Here is a 12619-nt window from a genome sequence, read left to right as displayed (position 1 = left end):
TGGATGAGAGTCAAGCAGTGGGTAACCCATTAGGAGACTGTTGTAATTCAACTGTGAGGTGCTCAATCTTAGACTAAGCTGGTGGCAGTGGAAATGGCAAGGAAAGAATGAATCCACAAGATAATAAGAAGACAGACACCCCAGGACTTAGTGACAGATTAGCTATGAAAAGAAAAGTATAGGTTCAAAGCTGCTCTAAGCTCTGGGAGTCTAGAACAATGTAGGCCTCATTGGAATAGAAGGTTAGGGTCTTTATTTTAGAGAAATTAGATTTGATGAAACAGTATCAGAGGAACAAAAATACTGATAGATTGATGGGATGCCTGGATGGCTCAGTTGGTTAAGCTTCTGCCCTTTTGTCTCAGGTCATGATTCTGGGATTGAGTCCCACATCAGACTCCCTGCTCAGTGGGGAGATTTCGTCTCCCTCTGCCTGCCGTTCCTCCGGCTTTGTGCTCTCTCCCTGAGAAATAAATAAAATCTTAAAAAAAAAAAAAACTGAAACTTGAGATTACATCACAGGTGAATGACTAGGGACCATATCCTTTACAAAATGAATTTTGAAGCACATGGATGAAAAAGGAAGTAAGTTAGATTAGCGAGCACATTTGTTATAATCATAGAAGCCAACATATAGCCTTCTTTCATATTAACTTTATTAGTATTTATAATAAAAACAATTTATGAAAATATTTTCAAGATATAGAAACTACAATCTCTGCAAAATATACACACTCATAAATTGTTACAATACACATCCTTGTATATACTTTGGACATTATAAAAGTGTTTAAGAATGACACTCTGTAAAAGTTTAGAGAAGAAACATTTTCTCCAACCTTGGTCATATATTGTGACATTCAAGTACTTAAACCACACACTGTTGAAATAACTCATATATAGTGTACAGGCCCAAAGGGATTTAACTCTCCAAGTCCCATAGGTGCTTTCATTGTGCAAGGTAAGGAACCAGGAGAAGGTTCCCTGAGTTAATTTACCTTAGGTAGCTTAAGCAGTGGTTTACTTTCCACACGTTATCATGGAAATGAGGGAAAGGAGAAGGCCATGGAAACCCATCTTGGACAGATCCCCTCCCCAGCATCTCTATCTTTGCAGCGTGGCTCTTACAAGAGGATCTTTGAGCTCTAAATCTCTAACATTCTTGCAAAATGATGCTTCTGCCACTCTAAACTCCAAAAACTGTGGTTTAGGCTAAAGTTATAATGATAGTGTGACTCCCGTAAGTAGACTTCATTTAGGATTTGTCAGGTGGGAAGCATTTGGGAAGATCAGCAAGCTAAAAATTTCCTCTTGGAACTACTGGAAAAGATCCTTTCTTACCAAGGCATAAACCTCAGAAGCCAAGTTCTTTCTTTCTTTGGAAGAATTATGATGAAAGGGAGAGAAAGAGCCTTTAATCGTTTAAATCTTTAGGCTTAAGATAATGACAGACGCTAGGTTGGACAGTAAGAGTTGGAAACCATTATAGCTTCACCAATAAAGAGCTGATTGTGATAAAAGAATCATTTGCGTCTACTCTCTACTTCCCAATTAACCTCCCAAGTGCTCCTAAATAATGCATTCTCTCTTTAACTGCAGAGTATTGGCCTGATGAAATTCCAAATAAAAAATGTCATTTGAATTCATGAAATTAGTATCATGGTACAGCACTAACATTTTATACTGATATACTAGAATTTAACAGTGATTTTTTTTTTCTGTTCAAGAAACTACAAAAGTCAATCAACCATGGATTCATATCTTTACATTTAACAAGTAACATGAAGCATTATTACATGTAATTCTATAAGGGAAAAGGACTACAAAAATAAATTTAATAGGATTACTGTATTTTAAAAAGTTGTCTTAAAAAAATATATGCCACAGTCTTGTAAATATTTGGTGTAGAGAGGGTAAGGGAGGTATCTATTAGGGTGAACCATAAGAAACCATTGTTTTTGTAAGTTAAAAAGGTAAAATTTCAGCAATTTCATATGGCTCAACCTAATAAAATCCTGAGAAAATCTTATTTGGCATCGCACTATAAATTCAAAGAGAATTTATAGAAAATCACATTTCTAGTGAGGGGAAAATACTTCAGCATGGAAATGTGCACACTGGCTATGCCAAGATTCCTCTCTTGTGGTTTAAAGACCTGAAATCTTAGAAAGTTAAGAAAAATGTAGTGCAGTTTCAAAAAAATCAGAGGACAACTTAAAATTATAGAATGATAGCTACAGTCATGAATGCCACTGATACAGAAAACTTCTAGCCAAACCTGGTGATTAAAAACTTTTTTTTTTAAAGTTTACATATAAAAATTCTGGCATCAAAATGAAAAGGCACTTATATGGGTTAAAAGAATGATAATCATTTATAAAAGCCTTGAAAATAAGGCCAATTCATTTGTATTATTAACGCCATTAAGTAGGCACCTATTCCAAGTTTCAGCTTTGGCCTCCGAAATGGAATTAGGTTTCAAATGAATTTCCAACATAATACCAATTATAGCAGCATTATAATCAGTAAGTTTCTTAGCATCTACACTGCTCAAAGGGCATCTAAAATTTCCTACCCACATATATCCCATCAGTACCAAAAATACACTTTCAAAAATTACATATATTTATACCAGTCATAGAACTTTTTTTTTTTTGTCCTCTTACCGATGCCACCCCAACAGAAAAAAAAAAAAAAAAAAAAACCAAAACCAAAACAATTGAGAAAAAAATTGCTACCACACTGACTGGCTAAATTCTTAGCTAATTAAAGACATACCATATTCAAAAATGGTACTTTAATTACGAAATTTATTAAGTATGACCAGTGAAGGAAATGCGGACTTTCCAGCTGTGTGCACGCGGGGCGTGTCTGCCCGGGGACCGTGCGCGTGGCAGCAAAGCCTCATTTGGAACCCTGGCACCACTTCCGCACGGCCGCGCCGGTGCTGCTGGCTATGACGCACAGGGCCCCGCCCACCGTCCACCACGTGGGCACATCGTTAAAGAAAATAATCTGGAAGATGAACGCGAAGACCACGTCCATAGTCTTCATTATTGCCACTGGCCCTGCTTTTTCTATTTGGATGGCTTTCGTGAGAAACACCTGACCCCCCAAACCAAACAGGCCGATGAGGATGAGAAACAGCCTGTCCAAGCCGCAGTACGGCAGACTCCATTCCCCGATGATGAAGAGGACGATGATGCTCTCCAGGAGCCCGAGGATGACGTAATACCAGATGCTCAGGAAGTAGTCCACAGACTTCCCCATCTTTCTGAGGATGACCAGGGTCAGGGCGCCGAACACAGCGTGCGCCACCGCCGCAATCGTGCCCTTGAGGTGAAGGGAGTAGCTCTCGCCCCCGCCCGCGGCGCTGGCGCCAAACAGAAACGGGGGCCTCACGATAAGGATCACGCCGGTGATGGTGAAGACGGTGAAGAGGGCATCCCAAGGGCTGTATTTCTCCTTGAGAAATATGCAAGCAAAGATAGACGTGAACACGGGCGAGCTAAACGTGATGACAGTGGCGTCGGCGAGAGATGTTGCCTGGAAAGCGTAGTACAGTAGGATCATGGCCGTAGAACCCAGGACTCCTCTGAGCAAGAGGAAAATTCGTTGACCTTTGGGGCCTAAAAACCCAGTTCTGTAAATTCAAATGGAGGAACGCACATTAAACCAACTTAGTATGTTTTTAATATTGCACTTCTTGATTAAATGTAATTATTGAATGCCTAACTGTCAAAAAAATAAGGAACTGGTAAATTATAATAATGCCCACAAATGAATAATATACACCTTTAAAAAATGGTTTCTAAGTATAGCTAAAGACATGAAAAGTGTTCACAGTAGAAGCAAAAATAGAAAAGAACTCCATAAATTGTATAATTATAATTCAGCAAATATAATTTTCCCTATGTTTACACAGGCTTGCAAAAAAAACAAAAAGGAAAATGTACTGAAATGTTCATAGTGGGTAAACATTAATAGATGGACTCACAGGTAATTTTTCTTCTTTATTTTCCCTCAATTTTCTACAGTAATAGTAAGTGATGTTTATAATAAACACAGTTTCTGTTTCTACATAAGAAAACTTGGTGCTGACTGGTATGCATTGCCAATCTTATGAGTTTTTCTATAAAAGCTGAGGTAATGCTAAAATGTATTTTAGCCTTGGAATGTGAGACAACTTTTGACTGTTCTCTGCAGGAAGAGTTAAAATATACTGAAAAAGAACATACAGCCATTTGGATAAGTATAATAATTGCCACTCAATTTTTTTTTAATTAAATATTTACCAAGCAATGTGCTGGGTATATGTCAGGCTAGTGCAGCTTGCTGACCTGGAGCCAGCACTGAACATCTATGTGAAGTGTAGCCCTGTAGGCCTGACATGAGGACTGCTGGGTCTCTGGAGTTAGAAAGGGTGGGTCATCTTTGACTCATACTTTGAAAATACTTGGAATACCATATGCATCTTCCATGATAATGAAACATAAAATAGGTCAAAAGAGATTGGTGCTAAGGATTTAAAAAACTCTTCTAATGCCTTCCCCTGACAATTCTTTTATTAAGGGGAAGATAACTGTGTTAGCGTCAGTGGTCTGTTATCACCCTTAGAAATTTCTGAAGTCTTACCATCATTTCCTAAAATACCAAGACTTGTCCACACTTCCACAGGAATTTCTGACAGTATTAATTAGTAAGTTTTCACCTTTTTCACCGAATCCTCAGGATACAGGGTGAAACTATTCCAAATGCATCTGTACTGTGTTACAGATACAAGGAGACTTTGGTGGCACCTGACTGAAGCATTTAGTTTAGGGTTTAAGCATTTTTGCCCAAAGAGAGAAAGAGCCAGACTGCCAGCAGGGACCCAACTGGTCTCTTCTCTAAGGGTTCTAAGTACACGGGGGTGTGTAGAGATTATAATAGGTGTGAGAGAGGCATAATTTAACCTGGGAAAGGGTGGGGATCCTGATCACTCCCCACCTAGCACCTCTTTCCCTTCTATATGGAAGAGAAAGAGGTGCTAGGTGGGGAGTGATCAGGATCCCCACCCTTTCCCAGGTTCCCTTCCATATAGAAGGGAAAGAAGTCCTAGTGGGGAGTGATCAGGAAGAGTGGGGAATACTACATGTGTTACATTCTACACAAAGCGCTCTGATCTATAATAAATTTTATTTGGCCCTTGCAGCCAAGGTGCCAGATAGAAGACAAAGAGTATAATTCCATCCATTTCACAGATGAGGACACTGAACATGAAACTATTTAAAAGGCCTTGCTGAAGATTACCTTTTCTCTTTCCCACATTATTAAGGTAACCTTCTATTTGCCTGGATAACAGAGCAGCCCATTCTACTTAAATCTTGGTATTAGGAGACACCACTGCTTCTTCTCATTTACTTTTTTGTTCTAAACACTAGTTATGCCAAGGGAAAGAAGGGAGGGTGATACAAGATGGAGGGAACTATACAAGGAATGCTTTGTTCTTAAAATGGGGAGTGGAGAATAACTGAATCTCTTTCCCCTCTTTTGCTGGGCATGTGGTTTGTGCTTATGAGAGCATCTTCTGTGGGTGGGTCCTTGTGACTTTTTAGTAATCAGAGCCAAAGGATGTAAGAACTGGTAAATCTATGGGAGGGATAAAGCAGATGCTAGAGAATAAATAATTTAAGCAGGTCAAAAGATTTACAAACATTTGTTAATACCTTCTACTTTGCAGATAAGAAATACTTACTTTCTGTATATTAAGCAAGGGATAATGACTAGCATTTGGAACACACATCGGAATGCACTAATTTCTACGGCATGGACGTCTTGCACTTTTTTAACAAATAAAGAGGCCACTGAGAAAAGGAAGGCGGACAATAATGTATAAAACAAGCCAAGTCCAGGACAGGGTGCTTTCTTCTTGGCTTCTGAAAAAGATTAAGTTCTGGTTAGTCCTTGCTTCCAAATATATGATTTATTATTTTCAGTTAGGAATTGAGAAAAATGGTACAGTGTTAATGGCTAACAGGCTAAGAATGCTATCTCCTAAGCATTCCCATTCTCTGGATCTGAACCATTTCTCTACCAGGAATGACGAATCATTGAGCAAAGCAACAATTTAAACCCATAATTTTTGAAGCAGCTTTACCCTATAAAATGGATTTCCTTTGGCTCACTGAAGAATCACCCCTCACTTACAAGTCAAAAAGAAGTAAAAATACTTGCCAAGATGGTGAGAGAAATCTTTAAGAAATGCTTGTCAAGATGGCTGGAGAAAAAGGCTTCCAAGTGATAATTTTTATCATCTCACTGGTGAACCGGGCTTTATGAAGAAAGTATTCTTTTTTGGACAACAGTTTATAGCTGTGTCATATGGCTCCTTGTTGATTATCTTACTTCCCCAACAAGTCTGTGTACTCTTTCAGGCTGGGACCTCACTGTTTTGTTTATGCCTGGCTCACAGAAGACCCTGATTAAATATTTGCTGAATGAAAGAATACCAGAGAACTTATAGAAAAATGCCAAGTCTAACACCACTGGCGACAGCATAATCTGGGGAGTCTCTCCATTCTGTTATTTTGAACCGTTAATCAAATCTTTTACTTTTCATGGTTTACGACTGATCTTCTGTTTACAGCATAAACTCTTCGAGGGCAGGGGGCTATGGTATCTACTCCTCTGACCTCAAAGTGCTTTAAAACAAAATTTTTTAAAAATCAGAACTGTCGTTGAGCATCAGCTTCTTGGCTAGATCTGAACCAGGAAGCTTCTGCTACTTCTGCTTTCTCGAGAGCAACACATATTCGATCCATTAACGACAGTGTGTATGAGCATTAAACTTTCGTTTTGCCACTTTCTCTATCTGAGTTACCTAAGACAAGAGTAAAACCTGTTTTGAATCTCATACCCACTCCCAACCCCATCATTCAAAAGGGAGCTAAAGGGGACAGGATAAGCAGAGAGCCCCCTAAAAGACAGGTGACACATTGAGGAATATATTAATATTTCTTTTCTTTTTTGAAATGAATACAGAAACAAGGAGAGAGTAAGAAGGAAACACTACTGGCCCTCATCAGTTAAGAGCATAGCAAAATGCAAGAGTGTATGGTTTTGGCAGTTGCAGTTTATAGTAAAACTAGGATCATCATTCCAGTCTAGGAATTCACAACATGTTACTCAGCTACAGAACAATATTGCATAATAACATTTTTTTTTAAATGCCCTTCTCTGATAAATGCAAACACCAGGTAATACATTTCAACTATCTCATAGGCATGAGATACCTTTGCCCACGAGTGACAAACACTTTGTGAATGGGGACCAAAGTATGACGATGCACAATCTTTCCAGGAGCATTCCATAGCCTGACATGTGCAGTAAAAGATGCCAGTGTGGTCAGAGGCCTCGCCCTCTTCTGGTTCCAGGTGCACAGTCAAAATAATTTGGAGCTAGTGGTCGTCACATCAAGGGTGATATGTTTTAAGTTCCCGAATCCTCCACTTTCTGTTCACTGCCTATGTGCTCAGATACCACGGAAACAAACTGTACATACTCACTTAGCCCATGAGAAGGAAACTTTAGAAGACTTCCAAGTTAAGCACCACAAAATACATGTCTTGGCTGTGGTCAGTCTGAGAGTTCAGCTTCTGAAACTTCAGAGTTCAGGTCCAAATAAAATAGTTTTTCTTAAAAGAAACCCAACTCATACATAGAAACTACACCCTCAGAACAGGAAGATCAAGGACAGAAAACATCTCCCTGGTCTACATTTCAAGGACCTTCTCCAACCTAAACTTTTAAATTTTTCTCCAGGAATATTTTAACTTAACATGATACTTTAACTCTTTTAAAACTTAATTTTACACCTCTGGTTCTGATTATCTTGTCTCTTGAAACACAGCCACTCACATATTTTTCTTGCCTATAAACACTTAAGGCCCATAACTGCTGACTCGGAGAGGGCAGTTGTTATAAGGCCTGGCTGAACTTGATTATTTGTTATGTGGGGGAGGCCTGGTTCTACTCAGGCAGACCTGTGTCTTACTGAATAATAATTTCCATTCTGCCAATGGAGATGGACAAGAGAGCAGCATAATCCAAAGAGGCATTTGCTTATGTAATGTGTTTCTATGATCATATTCCACTACAAGCATAGCTAAAAATTTGGCAACTCTAAATAATTCAAATTAAGTAAGGGGTCACAGTGCAATTTCCTGAGTTAGGAGAAAACTGAAAAGTTGCTCCGTTTCTCTATTCTTTGCTTTAAACTGGTGGTTCACAACCCCGGCTGGGAATAAAAATCGATTGAGTAACTCTTTAAACTTCAATTCCCGAGTCCTACCCCAGACCCACTAATGCAGGCTCTCTGCAACTGTAGAAAGCTCCACCAGCTTGAGAACCAGTACTACATACAGACAACTCCTCCCAGGGGCATATGAGGCACAAGAGCGAAGACAACTTCTCCTTGCTTCAGTCCAAAATCCACACTGTCCCTCAAGAAAATAAATAGATGTCTTAGGATAGCTGTATGTTGTCTGTGAAGGTTATCCCAGAATGTAGAAAACTGTTAACAGTTTCAATCTGAACTTGAAAATGAGCTTTCTTGAGACACGCATGATCAAGCGGTTAAAATGATAACTGTTGCAAAGATCAATGACAACATTTCTCTGGCAATACTGTTTTCGGAATATTATCTGGTTATCTTACAATAAGTACTACTAAATCTTACTGTTAGCAATTTTCTTTGCAGTTAAAATACTCCACAAGATTCCTAAGTGCAGTAGCTTGTGTAGCTTTATCATTTTGCCACGTGCTGCCTGAGTGTACAGTATTTCTTTGGCTCACAACAGCGGAAACATTTAAGAGTTCAGAAGGACTGACTCAGCATTCCACCAAAATGACATTCAGCCATAATAACTGATAAGGTGAGAAATACACCTCTTCATGGGCTGCACATCTGGTCAACACAGCTCCACAGCTAGCAGGAACCCCTGCTCTGTAGCTACCAGCCCATGCATAAATAATCAGAAGTCTGATCTTTCTTTAGCATTTAGGACAAACGTGGAACAAGAGTCATCTGGGGCTCCTCTCTCTAAAATGTGGGAAGTTCATAATACAGAAAGGGGGACCTGGGGCTGGGTAAGAGGCACAGAAATCCAGGGTCACACTTGGTGGAGGCCACCGAGGGGATGAGATGGTGCAGACTGTAACTTTGTCTTGAAAGGCGATCTACCTTTTTCTTATTCTTCAAGGAAGATGTTCAAGGTGGGTAGAGTAGCACTGTGTTCAGCACAAAGGGCCTTGGCCTGGGTCTCTGGCATGATGAGATCCTCAACCTTGGTGCTACACAGACCTATGCCATGTCTCACCCACACATGCCAGATCTAGGGAAAAACAAGGCAACCCCCGCTCTGAGGCCCTCATCTTCCTAGGCTTCACTTTCCTCATTTGTGGAAGAAAGAGGCTGAACAAGATCAAAGTGTTTTTACAGGATACTGGGCTCTGGAAGATAGGTCTGTGAACCTCCTAACAATGTTAATGTAAGATCGTGCCTCTCTGCCTTGTTTAGGATTAATTGCCAAGAAAGTCCTTCTGTATTTGTTTCAGGTCTATGATATAATGATTCAAATTTAGAAAAATAGGGAAAAATCACAAAATATTTACTCTATTAATAATGGAATGCTGGTTTAGTTCAATATGAGCTATTATAAATATATTATAAAAATTTACAAGAACAAATAAGTCCTCCCAACCCCAAAAGAACCAGTGGTTCCTCTCAGTCAACTTGGCCTTTCCAAGATTCTGAGATTCTGAGGCATTTTCTACACTCTATGCTTCCTTTTTTTTTTTAATTTTTAATTAAGTAGACTCCATGTCTAGCATGGAGCTCAACTGAAGACTTGAACTCAGAACCCTGACATCAAGACCTCAGCCAAGATCAAGAGTCCCCTGCTTAACGCACTGAGCCAACCACGTGCCCCATACTCTGCTTTTCAACTTCCTCTTGAAGGAACACCGCTTACCACCGTCATCAGTGTTCATAGTTTAGCTCCTTACCAACCTCAGCCGGCTGCGGGATGGCCTCGTACTGACCCCCCAACCTCCAACCTCCGGCAGGGCGCACCAAACTGCAATCTGACTCCGCTGTCCTGCCCGCAACACTTTAATTATAGGAACAGTTTCAGAATCCCAAAAGGGTTCCAAACACAATCAGAAACTTTCTCCGGTCTTCGCGCCAACGGGGGACGAAATTCTGCTTTGCAGACCTCCAGGTGAGGGCTCGAGGGTTTTCCCCAGCTCTGAGCAGGGTAGGGATGGGGGCAGCGGTCCTCACTGAGCCCCCGGCCCGCAGCTGTGCGGGGACCCCCGCCCGCTGGCGCCTGCACCCCCACCCCTACCCCAAGGGGCAAGACCCGCGCCCGGGTCCGCACCCCACACTCACCCTGCGGAGCACACAAGCCGCACGGCGAGGAGCCGAACAGCCAGCACCTCCCGGTACCCGGCGTCCCCGCTGCCTCGGCCGCCGCGGGCTCCTCGATCGCGCCCTGCGGCGCGTCGTCCGTCAGCCGCAGCCCGGGCTCTGGCACCTCGGCTGCCCGGGAGCTGTCCAGGGGCCGCATCGCGCGGCCGGCGCTCTCCCCCGCGCCGCGGCAACTAGCGCGGGGAGCAGCGGCTCCGCTGCCCGGCTCTTCCGGCCGGCGGCGGGGCGGGGCGCATGCGCGCGCGGCCCTCCGCCCCCTGCCGGGGACCGCGCTTGTCCTCCGCTGCCCTCTTACCTTCAGCTCCTGGAGACTCCTGCGCAGGAGGGGGCCGGCCACCACCCTGGTCTGGGGCTGGTGCCCACAACTGGTCCAAGGGCGTGCTCCGCTCTGCTGCGGTCCGGCTAGACTGGCCAGCGGCTTGGAGTCATCCTTCCCCAGGCACAGCGGACCCCTTTCTGTCTTTGCAAAGAGAGGGAGGGACGACTGTGGGTTCTGTGGCCTTCTTTTGGGGTAGGCCTTTGGGAGGTTAGGAGAGTGTGCTTTTATTTAATGGTGTGGCACCGCATTCAGCATTTCTGGAATGCCCTGGAGACCTTGCCAAAGACTGTGCCTTTGTCTCTTTGCCATTTATCCAAGGAAGGTAGAATTTTTCTGGTTTTAGGTGAAACAACAACAACAAAAAGAATTAGCATATAACCGTAGGGAAAATATATCTGTAAGACTCGGGCAGAACCCATTCATATGTTCTTTGTAACAGTAGGCATCCGTTATTGGTCTTTTTTTGTTGTTTCTTTCTTCTTTTTGGTTATTAACTGAGACATCTAATTTGGTTAGATGTAAGATTCCAATAATCTGACATAATTGCGCCCAGTAAAGTTAAAAAAAAAAAATATGTCATTTGGCTCCAGAATGCCTGGGATTCAATAAAATATGCTCTTTATGTGTAGGTAATTCTTCTTTCATCTCTGCTCGCTTTAAAGGTGAAAGGACAGTGTCTGGGCAGGGGTGAACTTGCCTAAACTGTTCTAGGTCCAAGTGCAAGCAGATTACCAACTGCCTTTACTCAGATATTTGTACAAAATGATCAATAGCTGAAAAATACTGCAGTCAGGAATCCTGGGTTCTGCCTCTGATTCTGTCCCTGAGTATGTGACCTAAGATAGTCACCACCTACTACTTGAGGTCTTGGTTATTGAGATAAAATATTTCCCTCCGTATTTTGCAGAGTTGTGTAAATCAAGTCCAGTGATGGGGGCAAAAGCAGCGTCACCTGAAAAGCACTTTATTAGAAAATCAAGTTGTGTTTTTAAGTAAGGTGAACATATAATTTATCCTCCAAACTGCCCCCCCCCTTTTAGAGTAAAAGAAGGAGATTTCAAAAATTAGGCAGGGCAATAGGCATAAACCAGGTTTGTTGTAGGCAAGTTGGTACAAATGGCTACCTGAATTCTAACTTTGTTAACACATACATTGCGTGTCTTAAAAAGAATTTAAGACTGCTTATAAAAATATATGAAACTGATTTTATTTTTGTTGGTGGTGGCGGTATTTTGGTGGGGAAGTTGTAGGGAAGAGTGGTGAGGGTGATAGATCATGATTATGAAGGAAGAACCAAAAAAGTCAGTGATTTTGAAGCAGAAACCAAACATCTAGAAATCAAGTGCAGTTTCACAATTGCATTACTTGTAAGACTTAGATGTGCAGAGTGTTTGAAGAGTCCCTGTAATATTGTGGTTTATAGGAAGTATATATTTGGTAATTCCCATATTCCTTTGCTCTTCATCCAAGGTTCTGGGCTCACAGCTCTCAAACCCTTGGAATTTCCTGAGCAGTAAGAGCAATAGGGGAGCGACTGTTGTCTTAATACTTGATCTCTTGTCCTTAGTTCCTAAAATAGCTTCAGTGCCGTAAAGGTGTAAAGGCATCTTGTTATTCATAACAAACCTTCTACCACAACTGGGTTTATATTAATGAGGTGATTTTCTGAAAACACCTAAGGATGGTGGCTCTTGCCGAGGAACCATCCAGTGATTAGAGGGTTGGCACTGGCAATACCACCTGACACCTGTGGGGAGGGGGAAAGGCCAGGGATTGAGTTCAGTCAGCAATGGCCAGTGACTTAATCAGTCATGCCTATATAATGAATC

General features: G+C 41.7%; 1 protein-coding gene across 1 annotated transcript; it reads right to left on the bottom strand.

The window, feature by feature from the left end:
• Positions 1-634: 634 nt before the first annotated feature.
• On the bottom strand, positions 635-10712 carry SLC35G1 (solute carrier family 35 member G1). Its single transcript, XM_032313925.1, has 3 exons — positions 10433-10712; positions 5738-5918; positions 635-3643 (listed from the first exon to the last, which is right to left on the bottom strand). The coding sequence occupies exons 1-3, from the start codon at positions 10608-10610 to the stop codon at positions 2905-2907; spliced, it is 1098 nt and encodes a 365-aa protein (XP_032169816.1). The 5' UTR covers positions 10611-10712; the 3' UTR covers positions 635-2904.
• Between the last annotated feature and the right edge of the window lie 1907 nt (positions 10713-12619).

Source organism: Mustela erminea, chromosome 14 (assembly GCF_009829155.1).
Source record: "Mustela erminea isolate mMusErm1 chromosome 14, mMusErm1.Pri, whole genome shotgun sequence".
NCBI classification, from domain to species: domain Eukaryota; kingdom Metazoa; phylum Chordata; class Mammalia; order Carnivora; family Mustelidae; genus Mustela; species Mustela erminea.
Note: the sequence above shows the minus strand (reverse complement) of the source record. Positions and strands in the feature narration are given on the sequence as shown.